We start from the raw sequence: 20,381 nt of genomic DNA, 5'->3' as shown, positions 1-20,381 counted from the left end.
TTAAAAATATATAGAATTAAACGCAAACATATCATCAAACTCGCATTGTCGATTTTATCCTATTTGAAATTGAATGTGTCATTTATATTCTCGACGGAACAGGCGCTCATGTGGCTGCTCCGGATCGCTCCAAGATTCAATCTAATAGTGCGAAAGACTATGAGCTCATGGAGCCCAAATAATGCAGCCGTACTAATTACTCCCTCAGTTCATAAATATTTGTCTTTCTAGAGATTTCAACAAATGACTACATATAAAGCAAAATAAGTGAATCTACATTCTATATACATCCATATGTGATAGTCCATTTAAAATCTCTAAAAAGACAAATATTTAGGAACGAGGAGAGTAGCATTTAGAGAAAAATAATGTTAGCTGCATCCTCGTCAACACGTGTACGTCATCCACGATCCCACGAATGGCTAGGTGATCGTCATTCTTTTGCAAGATGTGCATGTGCCTGTAACTCTATACAAATACCACTGAGATCAATACGATTTATGTGTTGCATTTTTTTTCCGAATAATTTATGTGTTGCATCTATTCCCCTTTCACAGATAAACCAAACTTTGTGAGGCTGTGAGCTTTGTAATTGAAATTTCTAAGCTCATGAATGAAATTATAAGAAGAGAAAGCTAATGATATCTCCTTAATCTCCTTGATGATACACCATAGCTTTCAAGGGACCCTCCATTGAATGTGCTCTTGCTACTCAGCGCGGCCTTCGGCTTTGCTGCATTTTGGTTAAGTTAAAGGCATCACTCATACATCAATTTGTCCCCGATGCTCACTTTGGTACATCTTCGCACAAATACTACAATATCTCCCTAAACTTGCTCAACACGCACGAAATGAGCCAAATGAGGATAGTGCGATCTGTGGATCTAGATGTAATAATTATTATTATCGGTGATGTAATTATTATTTTTATTATTGGTATTCGTTGTGCTGTCGTAATTGATGATGAATAGATCAAAAAAAATTCTGACAAAGAAAAAGGTGACAACAAATGGCATGCTTAGTCAGCAAATTTAAAAAATTGGCTTGTGTAGTTTCCACGCGTGTGGATGTGCTCTGTTTTGTAAAAAAAAAAAAAAGGACCTCATATTCAGTTTTCTCAAAAAGGGCCTAATTTTTCTATGACAGACTAAAAATAAGCACAATATAGCACAGTTCAACAACAACAAACTGAGTCTTCGACCAAAGAAAACAGATGCAATGGCCATTTGTTCTCTTCTCACAAGACATGTGTAGATTTTTCTGGAACGCTGAAACAAAAAATATGCATGCGTAGACAACTGCGTCATGTAGCATTTCGCTCTTTCCACGTCATTGCCAAGAGGCCGTCAGAAAGTAAACGCCAGTATTGTTGCTCGTGCTTACCCAATCCCCCAACCCAACAATGAGTACCGAAGTTCGGAAATGTCTATACATATCAGTGAATTACTTTACAGGAATGGAAAACATTATATCGCACAAGAGTCATAATCACAAGTAAAACTCTAGTTTCCGGAAGAAAAAAAAAGGCAATATATACAGGAGTGCTTAACTGAAGCCGGACTCAAAAGCACTTATGCCGCAGTGAGTTTCTGGATGTCCTTCTGCAAGAAAATAATACATGCCAACAATGACTGAGGAGTGGCAAATATTAAAAGATGCTAAGGAGGATAACATGCAGGGGATTTGTAAGGTGTTCTCTGCAATGTTGTGAACTACGAGAGGATTAAGGAATGTGCCCCTCAATGAGATACAGAAGTTTGGCATTCCTAAATCAAGCAATTTGAAAAGTAATGAGTGTAGTAAGCAAAACCATCTTATGAACGAAGCAATCCAGTGGCAAAATGGGCCGAAAGCAAAATAGCGAATGAATTAGATATTATGACAAATTGACTTCTGACTGATGGACTATGGCTTTCCAGTCTGTAGTGATGAGTTGGTGACACGAAATCAACTGCAGATTATATAACCCCATCCACCACTGCAATTAAGTCACCACAAGTCCTTTTGACTAAGTGGGCATTACCGCATTAGTTCAGGACTCGAATCTTCAATTTCGTCTAAACTTCTGAATTACATAATCCTACGGAAGGCAGAAAAAAATTGACACGCTTTCCGAACCCATGCTGCTTGCTTCTGGCTGTGGCCTGTGGGTGCCCCATCAACCATTGTGAGCAACTGTCATCAGAGACTTAGCATAATTCCATCATTTAAGCTTATGTAAATTCCAACACTGCCAAGGCTGTACGCTATGACCTATTATAACAACTTGGAGAATGTGCCATCTGAACCACTCGTGTAGATCTAAGGTTCACCAAGAACACCAATACCGCTCTAGACACATTGGAGTTAGTACTCTGTTGGTCAAGGCTAGTTTTAGCTGGATGCCCACACCCACAAGACCGCAGCCCATAAGGTACTGTTTTTTACATATGGACAAATGAACATATGTTCATTGTCCGTTTAGCGCCACATGCCAACATATGCTGGGGAATCTTAGAACTAGAGATCCAAATTCACTAAAATTAGATTAAAATAGGAATTAATGATAAGAGGGATATACACTATAGAGCCACAGAGAAACTTAACACACCTCAATTTGGAATGGTGAAGTTGTTGGTGGATATCTCTCCACAACTTTGCCATTTTTGTCCACTAGGAACTTCTCAAAGTTCCACTTCACTATATCACCCAAAAATCCTCCAGCACTCGACTTGAGAAACTTATAAATAGGGGCTGTAAATGGTCCATTGACATCAACCTGCCATTGTATGCATATCCAATTAATTGTGGCAAGTAGCTGGAAATACTGAATACAATGCATTGCTTCTTAAGCTGGAGTTCCCATACCTTATCAAAAATAGGAAATTCAGCTTTAAACCTTGTACAAGCAAATTGCTTTATCTGTGTATTTGATCCAGGTTCTTGAAAACCAAATTGATTGCATGGAAATGCCAGAATCTCAAACCCTGCAATTTTAAAAAGATGAAAGAAAATGATACATCCTACTATGACCTTCAAATTCATGCTCATGCCACTCCAGTAGCTGTTGGTCAGTTTCTTATGCTCTTAGAATAGTAAATTAATCCAATCAGAAAAGGCAGTTTTTACTTTTACTCAAACAAATAGAGAATGTGTCATTGTGTCCTCAAGAAAATAGAAAAAAACATCTGTCATCTTGAACAAATGTTGTTGAGGCCGAAGTCACCATAAGAATCTTTCTTTTATTGGTAAGCATGGCACAGTGTCTGATCATTCTTTGTTAGTCATGTGGATTGAAACAGAAATTTTTATTGAAACCAGATAGTTTAAAACTGGACCGGCCTGGGATAGTACCACCAACCCTGAAAAGTACCTGCTTGTTGATAGATAATTAACATAGACTGCTTCCACGGGTAAGGATTTAAAATTTTGCATGGCACTAGGGTGATTATCTAGAGCAAGACACCAACTAAAATCATAAATGAGAAGAGGTCTCTCATGCCATAAGCAATGTCTAATCCAGTGAAAAGAAGGTCTAACCAGAAATACATATTACCTTGAGTCTTGTACTTCTCGTAAAGGTGAGATAGCTCAGTGTAATTTGCTGTTGTAAGCCCGCTGGGTTTTGCAGAAAAAAGTGAGGGTTCATGCACAACAAAGAATAACTTAATGTTGGGCTTAGGAAAAAACGTATATCAAGAAAATTACCATTGAGAAGCAACATTAACAATCAACAGTGCTTTTCCCTTGAACTTGCTAAGAGAAACATTTTTTCCATCAATATCCTGAATAACAGAGAAATGTTTCTTCAGGCACGAAAGTTAAAAATGGACACATTTAATCTCCTCACAAAAGTATGCTCATTCGTTCATAAATCATGTATCAATAATTAAACATATAAAATGATGCTATATTACAGTCAAGGGAAAATCACTAGGGAAATAGAAGTATCATAATATTAAAAAAATCTAAATTCCCAAACTACATGTTGCTTAGGAAAAAAAGACGAACACACTACAACACAGGTCAAAATGGGCCACAGCCAATTTCATGAAAGTTCAAATTTACCCTTAAACCAAATTTTAACCCTCATAATTTCCCGTAATCTCTTATCATTTTACTTGGTCAGTGAATCTGCTTGAATATGTCCTCCATGTGCAGTTTAAGTCTGCAAACCAAATACGCCAATATATCTATATATTTATCCAATGTACCGACACATAGATGGTAATAGATCTACAACGAGTAGGAATGCATATATTTCCTAAATCCGAATAAAACATTTCAGAGATACATTTATTTAAGGTAATTTTTTTTTTTGAAATATGTTACTAGCTCACACTCCATAACTGAAGTAAAACCATGACAAGTACTATGGAATGGAGGGAGTAATATATAAATCTCCAAATGCATTGGCCTGACGCAGCCAATTTCAAGCATGCCCAACAACGCCATGGAGCATTTCAAATAAAATACTTCTTCCGTTCCTAAATATAAGTCTTTCTAGAGATTTCAATATGGATTACATATGGAGCAAAATGAGTGAATCTAAACTCTAAACTACGTCTATATGCATTCGTATGTAGTTCATATTGAAATCTTTAGAAAGACTTATATTTAGAAACGGAGGAAGTATAAGTATTACCGATGGATACAGCACATCCCACCTACCTAACGACACTGCATCAAACATCTAACACAGCTGTCCTGTCGCTTGTCGCTGTGTACAATCTCACCTATATGCATCCGAATTCACACAAATCACATCGATCCATTCCACCGAACCCGCACGTACAATCTCACCCACGGCGCAAGCTCGCGCCTCACGCGCAACCCAAGTACGATGCCACGCCACTATCGCGAAAATTACGAGGCCAGAGAGCTGGTCACCTACCTTCACGGTGAAGTCGTAGATGCTCTTCTCCGTGGTGGCGGCGGCGTAGACGACGCCGGGCGCCCGCCTGCGCCGCCGCGGCGCCGCGACGGAGACCGCCGCCCTGCCCCAGGCCCCCGACTTCGAGTGGGCCGCCGGGAGGCGCGCGAAGGCGGTGGCCGCCGGAGGGAGCCGCGAGACCTGCGCGGCGGGGTGGAGGCAGGTGAGCGCCGCGGCCGCGGTGGACGAGGCCATGATGCAGGCGGGGTGTGGCTGCCGCGCGTCGGCGGGCGGGCGCGTGGGAACAGAGTGGGGGCGGTGGTGGGCGGGCGCGTGGTGGGGGTTTAGCGCGGTAGCGGCGCCGGATTGGTTCGCGCCGATTCTGGTTAAGGACGGAGCGCTTTTGCAGATAGACCCCTGCGTTGATCTATATTTGGCCATAACTTTCTTCATTGCCCTTTCTTCAGAAAATTGATGGAGGTATCCTACTTCCTCGATTTAGAAAAATATTACAAGCGATCAATTATAAAAAAATCAATAGTAAAAAAATAATAACCATCGTCTTCATCAATTCTGGCATGGTTGAGCTTTCGTTGCCCCATTTAAGAAGAATATTTTTGCTGCACCCCACCATTAAGACATCTGGAATGAACAATTTGGCCTATGGTTTGTTCGGGACATTACCAACCACCGTCTTTAGACGATGGTATAATCACATGCATGTTGTTAATAATTATGTAATGCCTCGGCCTTGATCATCCCAATCCATAAAATGCAGGGACAAAATTTGGATGTGTCTGAAAACATGAATGCAAATTTGCAGTAAGCTTCCTTTTGTGTATATCACATACCTTGTTGTTACTTCAGCTGCCATCACCATTGTTGAGAAGAGTTGCGGTGCCAAAGGGGTAGAAATTGAAGCACCAGAGAAGCGCCGCCGTCGCGGTTGTCAATTTCTCATCTAGCAAAGCTATTTGTGTACATATTTTCTTAGATTATCTGAAAATGTTATGTTTAGGCATATGCAACAGCCCCACTCACCTGAAAATGGTGTATGTGAATGTTCTTTTTATTCATCACGTGATTTTTCAAAAACTAATATAACATCCAATTCACCTGAAAATGTGTATAAATTTTACGTGAATGTTCTTTTTATGCAATGCCGCAAATTTTCAAAACACCAAGGGGGCGTGCGGAAAAGAGCCTAAGTTGTGGCTGGTGGCACTTTTTTTTTAGGGGGAGCCTGGCTGGTGGCACTGGTGGGGCAGCGGACACGTGAAGCGCTGTGCGCCGGGCGGGTGTTGGTCTTTTTCAGCTGGCGCACGGCACAAGCTGGACCAGCCAAATTGCAAGAAACCAACCTTTATCCACTTCGTCGCGGACATGCAACTCCCAGAATCCATTTATTGAGGCACTGGACGATGCACACCGCCGGCGACGGGGATGCCGCTGGAGCAGTCGTTTCCAAGCATTATCTCCGGTCCTTGTCGCGTGAGTCTCCCTGTTCCATCTGCCATGTCTTTCGCGCGCGGGAATGAATTAGCGCGATAGGTTTTTGCTGGGGTCAATTCATTTACGAGGTTTGTAATAAATTGGAAAAAGGTCTATTTCTGGTGAATCGACTGTTGTGAACGATGTTCTAGAAAGAGGAAAAAGACTATTGTCAGTATTGTGAACGTAAAGGTTTCATCACTCAACTCTAGGTAGAGCTTAGAGCTTCTTCTTTTTTTGAAAATGGTCAGATCTATTATAAAGATTTACCGGAAGTACAAAGCACCTCAAACATAATAAAAATTACGTCGAGGTCCACCGAACGACCATTGCCGCCACCAGAACGAGCCTCCGGCGCGCCACTGTCATCGCTTCCATACTAAAGCCGGGCTGACCTTGCCGCAGTTGGGAAGTCTTCGTGCACGTACCCCTAAGGACCAGCGCCCTGGAGGCGCAGTCGTCGTCATTGAATTCTTGAATCGATCTGAAGAACTTAACACCAAATATCGCCATTGCGTACGCACGGCGAGAAACCCTAACCTCCCCGCCCCAAGGAGTTGGCTGGAATCTACGTCGGAGCTCCGTCTAATCCATCCAACAGACAAACTTGAGAAAGATCGGAGCCCAGAAGACTGACTCTAAAAAGGAGTGCCACCAACCGTCCAAACGCCGCCTCTGCGAAGACTAAAACCCTACCTATCTATATCTATATACTAGTGAAAGTCGAGATACCAGGATTCTCCTCCCCGCCACCGGCAGCCGGAGCGGTAGGCGGAGGGGAGGTGAATCCACGGGCTCGCCGACGGAGATTGAGGGGAGGAAGGCTTTCCCAAGTCGCCTTGGGAGAATGAAAGAAAAGCCAATGGTTTGTCAGATCCCAATAGCTTAGAGCATCTTCAACCATGGTAGGCTAACCAGACGCTAGGCTTGGTAAAGAACCTTGTATTTGAAAGGGCACATCTCTAAACGTGCCCTAGTTATTGCACATTCAAGTTATTCAATTAAATATAAAAAGTAAAGGAGAAAAAAAAACATGAATCTCTAGATAAGATTGATGACATAGAACTTAAATGTGCAATAATTTTGGCGCATCCAGATATGATTTAGCAAATCTATTCAAATTAAGTAATGATGATTAAGGTTGTGCCCCCCCCCCTCCCCCCACCAATTTGTCTGTTCGGGGAGTCATAATCCTTGTATCCAAAATCTCAATTCGATACAAAGTCATGCAATGTCGATTTCATAAGTTCATCATATAAGAAAGAGCTGCATTTGAAAGAAAATTGCAAACTACGTGGTACCCTACTCCCAGTCCTCGTCGGAGGAGAGTTTGGTGACCCCTTTACGGAAGCAGTTGTTCTCATGATCATTGGCGGTGGCTCGAATCAAGGGTATCTCCTCGTCGCCGATGTCGTCTGCGAAGAGCTCCTCCTGCTCAACGTCACGAAGGAGGATTTGGCGTATGTTCATCGCCACCGCCCGCTCAGACTCGAGGAACTCCATAATGGTGCGGTTCATTGCGACGAGGATGCTGTCATTGATGAGCTCAACGAAGGCGGAAGCACCTGTGTGTTCGACCTCGAACCGCGCCTCCACCGCAATGTGCTCCGCCTCCTCGGCTTGGGTGAAGCACAACTACCCCTCCGCCTCCTCCATCGAGAGGAGGCAAATGACATCACCTCCGCCGGCCGTAGCGTTCGCCACCTCAAACCTGACGGTGGGGTCAGCCTCCATATCCTCCTAGAGAGCTCGGGGATTGGTTGATTGCAATGCAGTCTACGCACCATGCCTCGATGGTGGGCACCTCGTCGTGAGCTCCGCCCAATGCCCCGACATCAACATCTTGTAATACGTGGCCTTCTCGCGGACCATGGCGGAGGGCATATGGTGAGGTCTGAGAAGATAGGAACGCCCTTTGTGGCGCGGACGGGAAGGGGAAAGGGAGGGAAAAGGGAGGGAAATTGCTCGTCTTCAATAGCCGGGGTTTGGCCCCTCGGGAGCCGCACCGATGAGGAACCATGAATACAAACACCAAACCAGTGACCTCCCAGGCAGACTGATGGGTTTTCCCATGGGTCTCACTGGTTAGTCCGATGTGGAAGCACATTCGAGCAACCCCAAATCTACCGCACATATGGCTAGGGAGGGGTGCCGCATGGAGGGTTTATCGGAGCCAAGATGTTTATTTTTAAGAAAGGCTTAATCTAGCAGTGGCCATGCACTACGACACAAGAAAACAACTCAAAACATGAGACGTGAAAAAATCATGCAGCTCTCATGAGTTGTCTTGAAAATTTAACAATCCATTACATAAAAAGGAACATAACAAGCACCACAATAATTTGTCAAGAAGATAAGTGTGAAGATCATTTTCTAATTGATTGAAAGTATAACCTTGTGGTTCTTTTCATTGGGAATGGTTATTTTTGTGCCGACCATATGTTGTTTGTCATGGTATGGCAGGGCGGTGATAGATAACAAAACCCTAAGCCCCCGCTTGGATTACTGTGTTTCATTCAGATACACCTGTAAAAAATACACGCAACTGCATGTGTGTATCCTTCCCGGTCGAAAATCACTCTAATCCAGTAATATACACTCGTAAAGTTGATACACCTATATTAAATTACACTCAATCCAAGCCCGGCCTAAGGTATGATATGATTTGTTCAAACACCACGGTCCATGCTAAGCATGATGACTTATGCTCGCAGTGTATTCTTTCCTTATTAGTCATGTTTTGATTATGTCTTTTATGTATTGGCACTCTTTTCGACACCGTGTTTGCATAGACGTGGTGGTATCATTCGATCATTAACATAATTATCATGCCCATTCTAAGACAAATATGCCATTTCGTTAGCAAATTGAAACGTTTGCATGTCGACCGTCTATCAGCGATCGAACGGCTACATTTCTAACATCAAAAACCACATAACAAGCCCCGGCCACCCGCACCGCCCGACGGCACCGATGCCTTCTCCCGGCCTGCCGCCCCCCGCCGCCGCACTCCTCGCCGACGTCGGCGCCCTCCGCCGTTCGTACGCACGCCTCATCGCCCTCTCCTCCACGCTCCGCCACCTCGATCAGGTCCTCGCCGTCTGCCTCGCCTCCGGCCACTACACCCTCGACCCCGCCCCGGCCACCTCACTCCTCGTCCGCTACGCCGCCCTCCGCGCACCTCCCCGCCAGCTCCTCCGCCTCTTCCGCGCCGTCCCCAACCCCGACCGCTTCATTCGCAACGCCCTACTCCGCTCCCTCCCGTCCCTCCGCCCCGACCTCCTCTTCCCCTGCCCCGACTCCTTCTCCTTCGCCTTCGCCGCCACCTCGCTCAACTCTTCCAGCTCCCGCGGCGGCATCGCTTCTGGTTCCGCCTCCGCGCGCGCGCTGCACGGGCTCGCCGTCGCCGCGGGGTACGCGGGGGACACGTTCGTGGCGTCGGCCTTCACCAAGCTCTACTCCACGCTGTCGAGAGGCGATGACGCACGCAGGGTGTTCGACGCTGTGCCGTCTCCGGACACGGTCCTCTGGAACACGCTGCTCGCCGCGCTGTCCGGCTCGGAGGCCATGGAGATGTTCGTGCGGATGGTCAGGGCAGGATCGGCGCAGCCTGACTCGACGACGCTGTCATCCGTCCTGCCGGCAGCAGCGGAGGTTGCGGATGTGACGATGGGAAGGTGCGTTCATGCCTTTGGGGAGAAATGCGGATTGGCACAAGACGAGCATGTTGTGACGGCGCTCATATCACTGTATGCCAAGTGCGGAGACATGGAGTGTGCACGGCATCTCTTTGACAGGATGGTGGCGCCGGATTTGGTTGCATACAATGCCTTGATCTCAGGCTACTCGGTTAATGGCATGGTTGGATCGTCGGTGGAGCTGTTTAAGGATCTGGTGACCTTGGGCTTGAGGCCAACCTCGAGCACGTTGGTGGCGCTGATCCCGGTGCACAGTCCGTTCGGGCATGAACAGCTTACTCGGTGCTTACATGCGTATGTTGTCAAGGCTGGATTTGATGCCAATGCTCCTGTATCGACATCACTTACCACTCTGTACTGTAGGTTAAACGACATGGACTCTGCAAGGAAAGCCTTTGATGCAATGCCTGAAAAGACCATGGAATCATGGAATGCCATGATATCGGGGTATGCCCAGAATGGTTTGACGGAGAAGGCCGTTGCACTCTTCCAGAAAATGCAGGCGCTCAATGTGCCACCAAATCCGCTCACCATCTCGAGCGCTCTGTCGGCCTGTGCACAGCTTGGAGCTTTGTCATTGGGAAAGTGGGTACACAAGATCATCTCCAAGGAGAACCTCGAGCTCAATGTTTATGTCATGACAGCGCTCATTGACATGTATGTGAAGTGCGGAAGCATTGCTGAAGCTCGCCGCATCTTCGACAGAATGGACAATAAGAATGTGGTCTCCTGGAATGTGATGATCTCTGGATATGGCCTCCATGGTCAAGGTGCTGAAGCTTTGAAGCTCTACAAGGACATGCTGGATGCAAACCTTCTTCCAACAAGCTCCACCTTCCTGTCAGTACTCTATGCGTGCAGCCATGGAGGATTGGTTGAGGAAGGACGGACAGCCTTCCGGTCAATGACTAGCGATTACGGGTTCACTCCAGGTATCGAGCACTGCACTTGCATGGTGGATCTACTCGGCCGAGCTGGCCGGCTCAAGGAGGCTTATGAGCTCATCTCAGAGTTCCCCAAGAACGCCATTGGACCTGGCGTATGGGGGGCTTTACTTGCTGCTTGCATGGTTCATAAGGATGCTGACCTTGCAAAATTGGCCTCCCAGAAGTTGTTTGAACTAGAACCCGAGAACACCGGCTACTATGTGCTGCTCTCCAATCTGTACACGTCAAAGAAGCAGTACTCTGAAGCAGCTGGGGTGAGGCAGGAGGCCAAGAGCAAGAAGCTGGTGAAAACACCAGGGTGTACTCTAATCGAGCTAGGTGACAAACCGCATGTCTTCATGGCTGGTGATCGTGCCCACCCACAGTCAGACGCCATCTACTCGTACTTGGAGAAGCTAACTACAAAGATGATTGAGGCTGGGTACCGACCCGACACGGAGGCGGCATTGTACGACGTCGAGGAGGAAGAGAAGGAGCATATGGTGAAAGTGCACAGCGAGAAGCTGGCCATCGCCTTTGGATTGCTCAATACGGAACCTGGGACCGAGATCAGGATCATCAAGAACCTTAGGGTGTGCCTGGACTGCCATAACGCCACCAAGATTATTTCCAAGGTGACGCAGAGGCTGATTGTGGTTAGGGACGCGTCGAGGTTTCACCATTTCAGAGATGGAATTTGCTCCTGTGGTGATTACTGGTGATTCACTGGAATTTGCTCTGATCTCTTAACAGATGATTGGTTGATTCTTTCGAGGTAATCCTATCTGGAGAGCATTTGCTGAGCTAAAATAATTTGTAACCTCGGGCGGCAGTTTTGTGTGGCTGGGAGAAAGTCAGAACTGACTCATAACCAACATATTCCATTTCAGTTCCAAGCAAGACCCAAGGTTTTAACCCAAGGCACAGACTCTCTCGCCAGTATACAATAATTTTACCAGCTCATGGGGAAGCACAACTGCTTCAGCAGAAAGTTAAAGTCGTTGACAAAAACATCATGCTGAAAATAGAACCCTTGTAATGGATTGTAAATTGTAATATTTGATTGCCAATTGGCACAACATGCGAGCTACATAATAATTCGTGCTTTGCTACAAGTATGGTTAAAAGTGTTAACCAACATTCCTAAAAGCCAGAACATTGCTAAAAGCTTCCTCAAAAAAAACATTGCTAAAAGCCAGAACACACAAGCTTTGTTAGTACTTGCTTTCCTGGTAACAAATCATTACTTCACAATAGATTCTCCAACGAAAGTTATCGACAGCAGCTCTTTTGCCTAAGATGCTGAATGAGCTGTGTCGTCTTGGTCAGGGCAGAACCTTCTTCAGCCAATGAGTTGTATTAGTAGGCTTAAACCATGTTTTGAAAGCAATATGAAGGGCTGTCAAGTAACTTGAGTGATTAAGAAATAAAATGCATCACAAACATGAACTATGTCAAGCTTTTGAGACAAGATGATCAACTTATGAACTGCGTGAGAATTTAGTCCATTTGTTCCTACCTAGCACCTCAGTCCTTGGCTGCTTGCAGTCAGGATCCAGATGCCATTCAGTACATAACAGGGCATTTTAGCATGCGCTGGAGGCAAACAAGGTTCTTCATGAATCATGAGCTCAGATGAGCCTAGCCTAAAAAACATTGTTAGTGTTGATATTGCTATAGCCTTGTGAAGTTGTGATGCCAGGCCAGCAGCATTTTACATCAACAGTGTGTTTTACCATGCGGCGCAGTCTGAAAATCTGAATATCTCATATCACCATGCAGCTTCAACATGAACAACCTTGTGATGTAAAGAGTATGTTGTGCAAACACTTGCCAGATATCTCATCATGTCAGGCATCATTTTAAAAATTGGCCTTCTCAGTTTTCTGCATCGTCTCAGGGTTTGTTCCAAAATTTGAGCTATATCCCAAACAACACCACAGTGTACACAACACTCCATACTTCATCTGGACCTATTCCCCTGCCATAAGATCTGACTGTACACAGGAGATACGAAGAGAAATTCTCCTGAATAATCAATAACTCGATATGAACGGATCAGGTGCAACAAATACAACTCTGTGGCCTTTGTTAGACAATTAGAAAACATTCAATTCATCCATTTTCATGTCCCACAGAGCTGCAGCCGGGTAGCTTGACTAGTCCTCTTTCCTGCATCGATCTCCTGATAGCAAGAGACTTATCCCACCTCCCGTAGGAGGTATACAAGTTGGACATGAGCACATAAAAATCTGGCGTGCGAGGATGAAGAACCATCATCCTATTGATAGCTTCTTCTCCAAACTCTAACCTGGAATGGAGCTTGCATCCATGGAGAAAAGCTCCCCAGACACTAATGTCTGCTTGCATTGGCATCTTCTGTATGAACTCCAATGCCTCCTCCAGATTTCCGGCACGGGACAGCACATCAACCATACATGCATAATGCTTCATTGAAGGAGTGATGTTGAAATACTGTGCCATGCTCTCAAAACACTTCTTTCCTACAGAAACCATCCCAGTGTGGCTGCAGGTGGAAAGGATACTTGTGAACACTACATCATTTGGTTGGATATTGTCCTTCAACATTTCATTAAAAAGGTCGATCGAGCCAGCAGAATCGCCCTGCATACCATAACCTCCAATCATAGCACCCCAAGTGACAGAATTGCGATCATTCATCTCTCTGAACACCCTCTGAGCAGATGGGAGATCAGCACACTTGTTGTACAGGTTCAGCAGAGCAGTGTTGACGTAAATGTTCGACAGAAATGCGTGTTTGACAGCATAAGTATGGAAACATTTACCGATAAGTAGATCACCCAAACAAACACAGGCTGACAAGGCGTTCACTACGGAGATGGCATCAGGAGAAGAACCCTGCACCCTCATCTGACTAAATAGCATTAGAGCTTCATTGCCCATGTCATTCTCAACATAGCCAGCGATCAATGAATTCCATGTGACAACATCCTTGTTCGAAATTCTTTCAAATATCCCATTGGCCTCTGACACTGCTTTACACTTTGCATACATATCAACGAGCGCGTTCATCACCACATCCTTCTGAACCACACCTAACTTAACTGACATCCCATGAATCAACCTTCCCAGAGACAAGTTGCGCAACTGAGCGGAAGCTGAAAGAACAGTTGCTATGGTTACCGAATTAGGAACAATGCGCACAAATTTCTTGTCAGCGAACAGAAGTAATGCATCAAGAGGACTCCCATTCTGTGTGTAGCCCACGATCATCGTCGTCCAGAGAACAAGGTCAACAAAACCGAGCTCATCAAACAACCGCCGAGCATCCTCTAGCTGTCCGCACTTGACATACATATCCAGCATCGCTGCGGTAACGAAAGGGTTAAATACCATGCCAAGTTTGACCACTGACCCATGAACCCATCTCCCTTGGTGTAAACTGCCGAGCATGGTGCAAGCCGTGAGCACGCTCGCCATCGTGTGCTCGCTCGGCAGCACGCGCTCTTCCCTCATCTCGTTGAACAGCGCCAGTCCTTGTTCGGCGAGACCGTTCTGCAGGCAGCCGCTGAGCATGGACGTCCACGACACCACGTTACGGCCAAGGATCCTGTCGAACACCTTGCGTGCGTTCTCCAGGTCGCCGGCTTTGGCGTACATGTCGACCAGGCAGTTCATCACGAACCCGTCCGCGCCGCCGGCCTTGACGGCGTCGCAGTGCAGCCGCCTGCCGTAGCGGAAGTCGGCCGACCTGACGGAGGCCTTGAGCGCGAGGGAGAGCAGGACGACGTCGCCCTGCGCCGCGGGGCACCGCCGCCGCATGCCCCGGTGGAGCGCCACGGCCTCCACGTGCCGCCCCGCGGCGGCGTGCCACCCGACCGCGACCCTGTAGGTGTAGGGGTCAGGGCGGGGGGTTTCATCGAGCACCCTGCGCGCGGAGGCGAGGTCGCCCAGCGCCGCGTAGCAGCTGAGCAGCTTGGTGCGGGCGCGGAGGGGGTGGAGGAGGCCGTGCGCGAGGAGGCGCGCATGGAGGGCGCGGAGGGAGGGGACGGTGGCGCACGCCGGGAGGAGGCGGTGGAGGAGGGGGCCGCCGTGCCCGTGGGGCAGGTGCTCGACGGAGTGCGCGTCCGGGGGAGCGCCGCGTGGGGACGGCGCGTGCATTGGGCGTTCCGGGCTTCCGGTTCGGAAGGGTGTGCAAGGAGCCCACGAGGTAATAAAGTGCTAAGGCCCAGTTTGCCTCATTTTTCTTCCGTATCACTGCATTGGCGAAATCAAGTACTTTTTGCAAATGCCGCTCCCGTGACAAGTGTCACACTGGATGTGCATCACCTATCGCAAATTGAGAGTTTTTTTTTCTAGTTCCTTTATTCAAAACGTTTTATCTCTCAAACCTCTCGAACCGGTTTCATTATTGGATTCTTGGCACTGAGATCTTCAAAACTAGCTCCTACGTCGATAAGTTTTGACGAACATTTTTTCACGAAAAAACAAATTGAGAGCATCATTTTTTTTTCATTTACAAGAGGCATGACCGTACCTCTCGTGGTATCATATATGTGCCTCCACGAGAACTAAAGCTGTGCCTTGCACGAATGAAGAAAAAAAAGAAAACGCTTCTTTCTCTTTATGAAGGCATGATCGTGCCTCTCACGGAAGCAAATTCGTGTCTCTATGAGAAGTAAATTTGTGCCTCTCACGAAAGAAAGAAATACACGTTTTTTTTATTTTTTTAAGAGGCATGACCATGCCTCTCGCAGAAGAAAATCCTTGCCTTCATGAGAAGTAAAAATGTGTCTCTCGTGGAAAAAAAAAGAACGTGTTTTCCCCCTTTTTGAGAGAAATGACCTGCCTCTTGCGAAACGAAAAAAAGTGTCATTCCCTTTTCTGAGTCCTCTCGCGAAAACCAATCCGTGCCTTCATGAAAAGTAAATTTGTGCCTCTCACAGAATGAAAAGAAACATGTTTTTCTCTTTTCTGAGTGAAACGGCCGTGCCTCTGCCGGAAGCAAATTTGTGCCTCTCGTGAAAGAAGAAAAAGAAAATGCGTTTTTTCCTGTTCGAGAGGCAGTCCATGCCTCTCGCAGAAACAAATTCATGCATCCACGAGAAGTAAATTTATGCCTCTTGCGGAGCTAAAAAAACATGTTTTCCCTTTCTTAGAGGCACAACTGTGCCCCTCATGAAAGTAAATTCATGCCTACGTGAGAAGTAATCTGTGCCTCTCGCAGAAGGATAAAAAACATATTTTCCCCTTTTTTGAGAGGCACGGCTGCGCCGCTCGCGGAAGCAAATATGTGCATCTCATGCAAGCAAAAAAAACACATTTTTTTCCTTTCCGAGAGACATGACCGTGCCTCTCACAAAAACAAATTCATGCCTCGACGAGAAGTAAATATATGCTTCTCGTGGAAGAAAAAAAAACACATTTTGTCGCGTTTTTTTTTTGAAATTCTTTTCCAAATCCTAAGAAAAATCAGGAAAACCCCGAAAAGCCAAAAAAATAAAAACAATCATCTAAAAGTTGAAAACTCGTACAAAAAAAATAATTCAGAGGAAGCGAGATACATGGCGGCAGCTGACAGCGCGCCAAGTGGGCGCGCTCCCAACCCACACGAAGTGTTCCCTGCCGGGGCTCCCGAAGGAGTACTCATCGATTAATTGCTCCCATCCTTTTTTCTGGGAACGCTTTTTCTAGGGGGGGGGGGGGGGGGGTTGTGTTTTCCTGGGGCGCGAGACGTAGGGCAGCCTCCCATGAGGGAGCGCGAGGCTGGGCCGGCCCAGCTCGTGGGAGCCCCCAACCTTGTGTTTTTTCCCACTTTTTTGTTTGTCTTTTACTTTCTCTACTTTACTTTTGTTTATACTTCCAAATATTATAAACATATATATTACAAAAAATACACTTCATAAAACATTTGAAAAATGTTAAGCTACCATTTGTAAAATGTGTATAGAAAAATGTTTCTAATATATATGAAAATGTATAAAAAATACAATGCGCATGAAAAAAAGCTGATTATGTATTTAAAAAATGTTAATCATGTATTTAAAAAATATCAAACGTGTATACAAAATTTTCATGGTCTACACAAAAAAAGTAGAACGTGTATTAAAATGTAATCATCAAACACAAATATTTGAAAAAATGTTACTCATTTGTTTCATATATGTTAAACGTGTACAAAAAAAGTACATCTAGATTTATAGACCAGCTAGCGACGACTACAATCACTGAAGCGCGCCGCCGTCATCGTCCGCCCCTCCCTCACCGAAGCCAAGCAAAACTTATTGTAATAGACAGTCGGGAAGTCGTCGTCCTAAGGCCCCATAGGACCAGCGCGCCAGAACAGCAACCGCCGCCAATGAAGAGTAGCGTACATCGAAAGGATTCAACCTAAAGATATACGAACGTAGACGAAAGACGAACAGATCCGAACAAATCCACCAAAGGCTAAGAGTTGCTTCTGTTTCCGGGATTGTGCATGCCACCCTCCTAGTCATGGAAACCCTGCTTATATTTTGATTTTGAAGACTACTTAGAAAATATTCCCAATAACCAATTTCTAGTAATTGACTGTCGGGAGCTTCTAATTGGAATTAAGGGAGGTGCCACTCTAGCGGATTCCAAATACCACAATTCTGATAATTCTTACGGGAATGGCAAATGTAAACCACACAACATTGATTATTTCAACCCCCCTCTGCTCAATCTTTCTGTGAGAAGGCTAGCACAAGAGAGGGGGAGGTGTGACGGAAAGAGGCATGGCAAGCTCACGGAGGGACGATAGAAGCTTGAACATGTCGCGGTTGCTGCATGCACGGTGAAACTCGGGGCTCAGGGGAGAGCGGTGCTTCGCGGCAAGTCGAAGGCCGCGTCGGAGTCTTATGGCATGTTTGGTTTGTTTGCTAAAGCTTGTCATCATTTGTCACACTTTTTTTTGCCCCACATGTCTGAGGTTAGGCAAGTAAAATTGGAGCCACCCTCTGCCACACTTGAGGTAATCCTATCGCACTTTTACAAGTTAGTGACATGTAGAGTCTAGTTTGCATGAAAGTAATCTTGCCACAAGTCTGGCTGCAAACTAAACAAGGACTAACTCAGTCAAACTTGTCTAATTTGTGGGATGACAAAATGTGACAAATTTAGAATGACAACCAAACACGTCCTTAAACATTGATGAAACAAAACAATAATGTCGGCCCGTGATCGGTCCCATATGAATTGTGCTGAAACGGATATATCTATCCGCTCTCCTTCTCTCACTGTAATGTACTGTAATGATCAATCATTGTAGCAGTTGACAGCTTATCCGATACAAACCAACCTTGCTAACGAAATATTATGAAATAAACATCGTGTGCCTAAACAACATATTTTGCCATGATTCGATCCACATGTCCCTTCATCGCGTCGTAGGGACAGCCAGACAGGTAGTATCTCAACAACCCCCACGTACTAACTACTTACTTAAGTAGTAGATCTTTCTTAAACTACAGTTCATTAGAAGAAAACCAGATCTTAAACCGTGCACGCACCATATTGCTTTTCCTCTATGGCCGCGCAAGGGAATCGTCCTGTGTTCTGGTGGGATGCGAGTCCATCGTCTCTCATTGTCACTCCTATATCTCTGCAGTTTGACCGGGGGAAACGAGAGGCACGTGGGAAACCATATGACGCAGCAGGGACATCGGAGAAACAATCATGTCTGTCGTCGGGCGTGCAATGGCGTGCAATTTGTGTAGTGTGGTGTACTGGTGTGTACATAGCTGCCGTCCAGTCAAAGAATGGATGAAAGCAGAGGCGGGCAATAGCACCACCAAACGTCGTGAGCCGGCAGTTTGCTACCGGAAAATTCCTTTCGCTTCGGACGCATGGTATCGTGCGTGTTTTACTCCTTGGCTGAAAGCACTTACACACTTTTTTTACACCAGAATTTACAGCGACATAGGAGTACTTCCTTCCAAATAAATTTAAGCCGTAAAAATATTTTTCTTTTGAAAAGGAGGATCACCTTGACCTATGCAATGGTGCCCACAACCATATATTATTACATACTCCCTCCGTTTTTATTTAGTCCGCGTATTAGCTTTGATCAAAGTCAAGCTCCGTGAACTTTGGCAAAGTTTATCAACAGAAATATTAACATATACAATAACAAATTAATAGCATTAGATTCATTATTGAATGTACTTTCTCATCATATAGATTTGTTATGGTAAATGTTTATATTTTTTTCTATAAACTTGGCCAAACTTTATGAAGTTTGAATTCAGCCAAACCTAATATGCAGAGTAAATAAAAACGGAGAGAGTATTAGTGACCACATTCACGTAACAAAATGGTCTGAAATAACCCCTTAAAATGAAAGGCGGGAATTGATTGGTACCCACATTGTGAATGGCCCAAATTGGTGTTCCGTGGCAAGGCCTCCCTACCCATGAGAGTGGTGGCAACGATTAGAGATGAGGTGAAAATATGGATAGTTGCCGGGGGTAGATTTTTGGGAAACTTAGTATCGGGAGAGCGATCCCTTCTATTCGGACCCGCGTGGTCCTGTAACCTTCAAACCATTGTTTTGCTCCTTCTTAATTAATGAGATAAGACAAAGCTTTTACATCCGTTTCATAAAAAAACATTACTAAATAGGGGTATCAGGTTACTTGAAAAAACCCTCAAGTTCTATAAGCAATTTGGACCGTTCCTTTTCATCATTGCTAGTTTAATCTACTGAAAGTACGAACATATTATTTGTATGTCACTTCCGTTTAACAGTTCCTTCTTGTTTCTAGTAGTGAACTGCATGCGCATAATCAGGAAGGAAGAAGCGCCAAGAAGTCAATTACAATGCTCAAATTAGGCCAAGCTAACCACTTCATCGGAAAGAAACGACCAAAATGCACCCCCCCCCCCCCCCCACCCCCATTAGCAGCTAACTTGATTGTGCCTTCAGTTTGATATACTTACATGGGCGTCCATACTTTTCAAATTTCATCTTCAATGAAAAAGTTGTTCGAAAATACATGAATTTTATGATAAGAAATTATTGCCGTAAAAAAGGAACAAAGTCGATCGATACATGATAAGTAGCTCTCGATCAGGAAGTAGGAGTGCATGTCAATGATAAGTAGGTCTATACCGGATTTTTGTTCAAATGAAGGACCAATCTCAGTGATCGAAGATATGCACACATCGAGAAAGGGATCGAGACAGACGATGAGATATCAAATGCACAAGATCGACATTATAGAGGTGGAATTACTTGATACATCAGCAACGCTACGAGCGAAGTGGAGAAACCATCGGCGGTGTGGCGGTCGAGCATCAGGAAGATAGTTAGCCCTGCGAAGAGGATGATTGGTGCGCTGAAGGGAGGGCGGGTCAGCAGTTGAGACGGATACGGGGAAGATCACTTGACGGCGTTCCAAGGGGAGAGCT

General features: G+C 45.4%; 3 protein-coding genes across 3 annotated transcripts; 1 reads left to right on the top strand and 2 right to left on the bottom strand.

Moving 5' to 3' along the window:
* Nucleotides 1–1,403: 1,403 nt before the first annotated feature.
* Nucleotides 1,404–5,220, bottom strand: LOC125519919 (putative phospholipid hydroperoxide glutathione peroxidase). The gene is made up of 6 exons (XM_048684696.2): nucleotides 4,874–5,220; nucleotides 3,688–3,764; nucleotides 3,536–3,597; nucleotides 2,848–2,966; nucleotides 2,591–2,758; nucleotides 1,404–1,601 (listed from the first exon to the last, which is right to left on the bottom strand). Exons 1-6 carry the CDS (start codon nucleotides 5,105–5,107, stop codon nucleotides 1,572–1,574), a joined length of 690 nt encoding a protein of 229 aa, XP_048540653.1. The 5' UTR covers nucleotides 5,108–5,220; the 3' UTR covers nucleotides 1,404–1,571.
* Nucleotides 5,221–9,285: 4,065 nt separating this feature from the next.
* On the top strand, nucleotides 9,286–12,302 carry MEF29 (Pentatricopeptide repeat (PPR) superfamily protein). The gene is made up of 2 exons (XM_048686218.2): nucleotides 9,286–11,742; nucleotides 11,858–12,302. The coding sequence occupies exon 1, from the start codon at nucleotides 9,317–9,319 to the stop codon at nucleotides 11,687–11,689; it is 2,373 nt and encodes a 790-aa protein (XP_048542175.2). The 5' UTR covers nucleotides 9,286–9,316; the 3' UTR covers nucleotides 11,690–11,742; nucleotides 11,858–12,302.
* Nucleotides 12,303–12,475: 173 nt separating this feature from the next.
* On the bottom strand, nucleotides 12,476–15,143 carry LOC125521172 (Pentatricopeptide repeat (PPR) superfamily protein). The gene has a single exon (XM_048686219.2). The coding sequence runs from the start codon at nucleotides 15,108–15,110 to the stop codon at nucleotides 13,083–13,085; it is 2,028 nt and encodes a 675-aa protein (XP_048542176.1). The 5' UTR covers nucleotides 15,111–15,143; the 3' UTR covers nucleotides 12,476–13,082.
* Nucleotides 15,144–20,381: the final 5,238 nt, after the last annotated feature.

The sequence above is a fragment of the Triticum urartu genome, chromosome 7A, assembly GCF_056163025.1.
Source record: "Triticum urartu cultivar PI428250 chromosome 7A, HENAU_Tu73, whole genome shotgun sequence".
NCBI lineage: Eukaryota > Viridiplantae > Streptophyta > Magnoliopsida > Poales > Poaceae > Triticum > Triticum urartu.
This window is presented reverse-complemented; position numbering and strand designations above follow the sequence as displayed.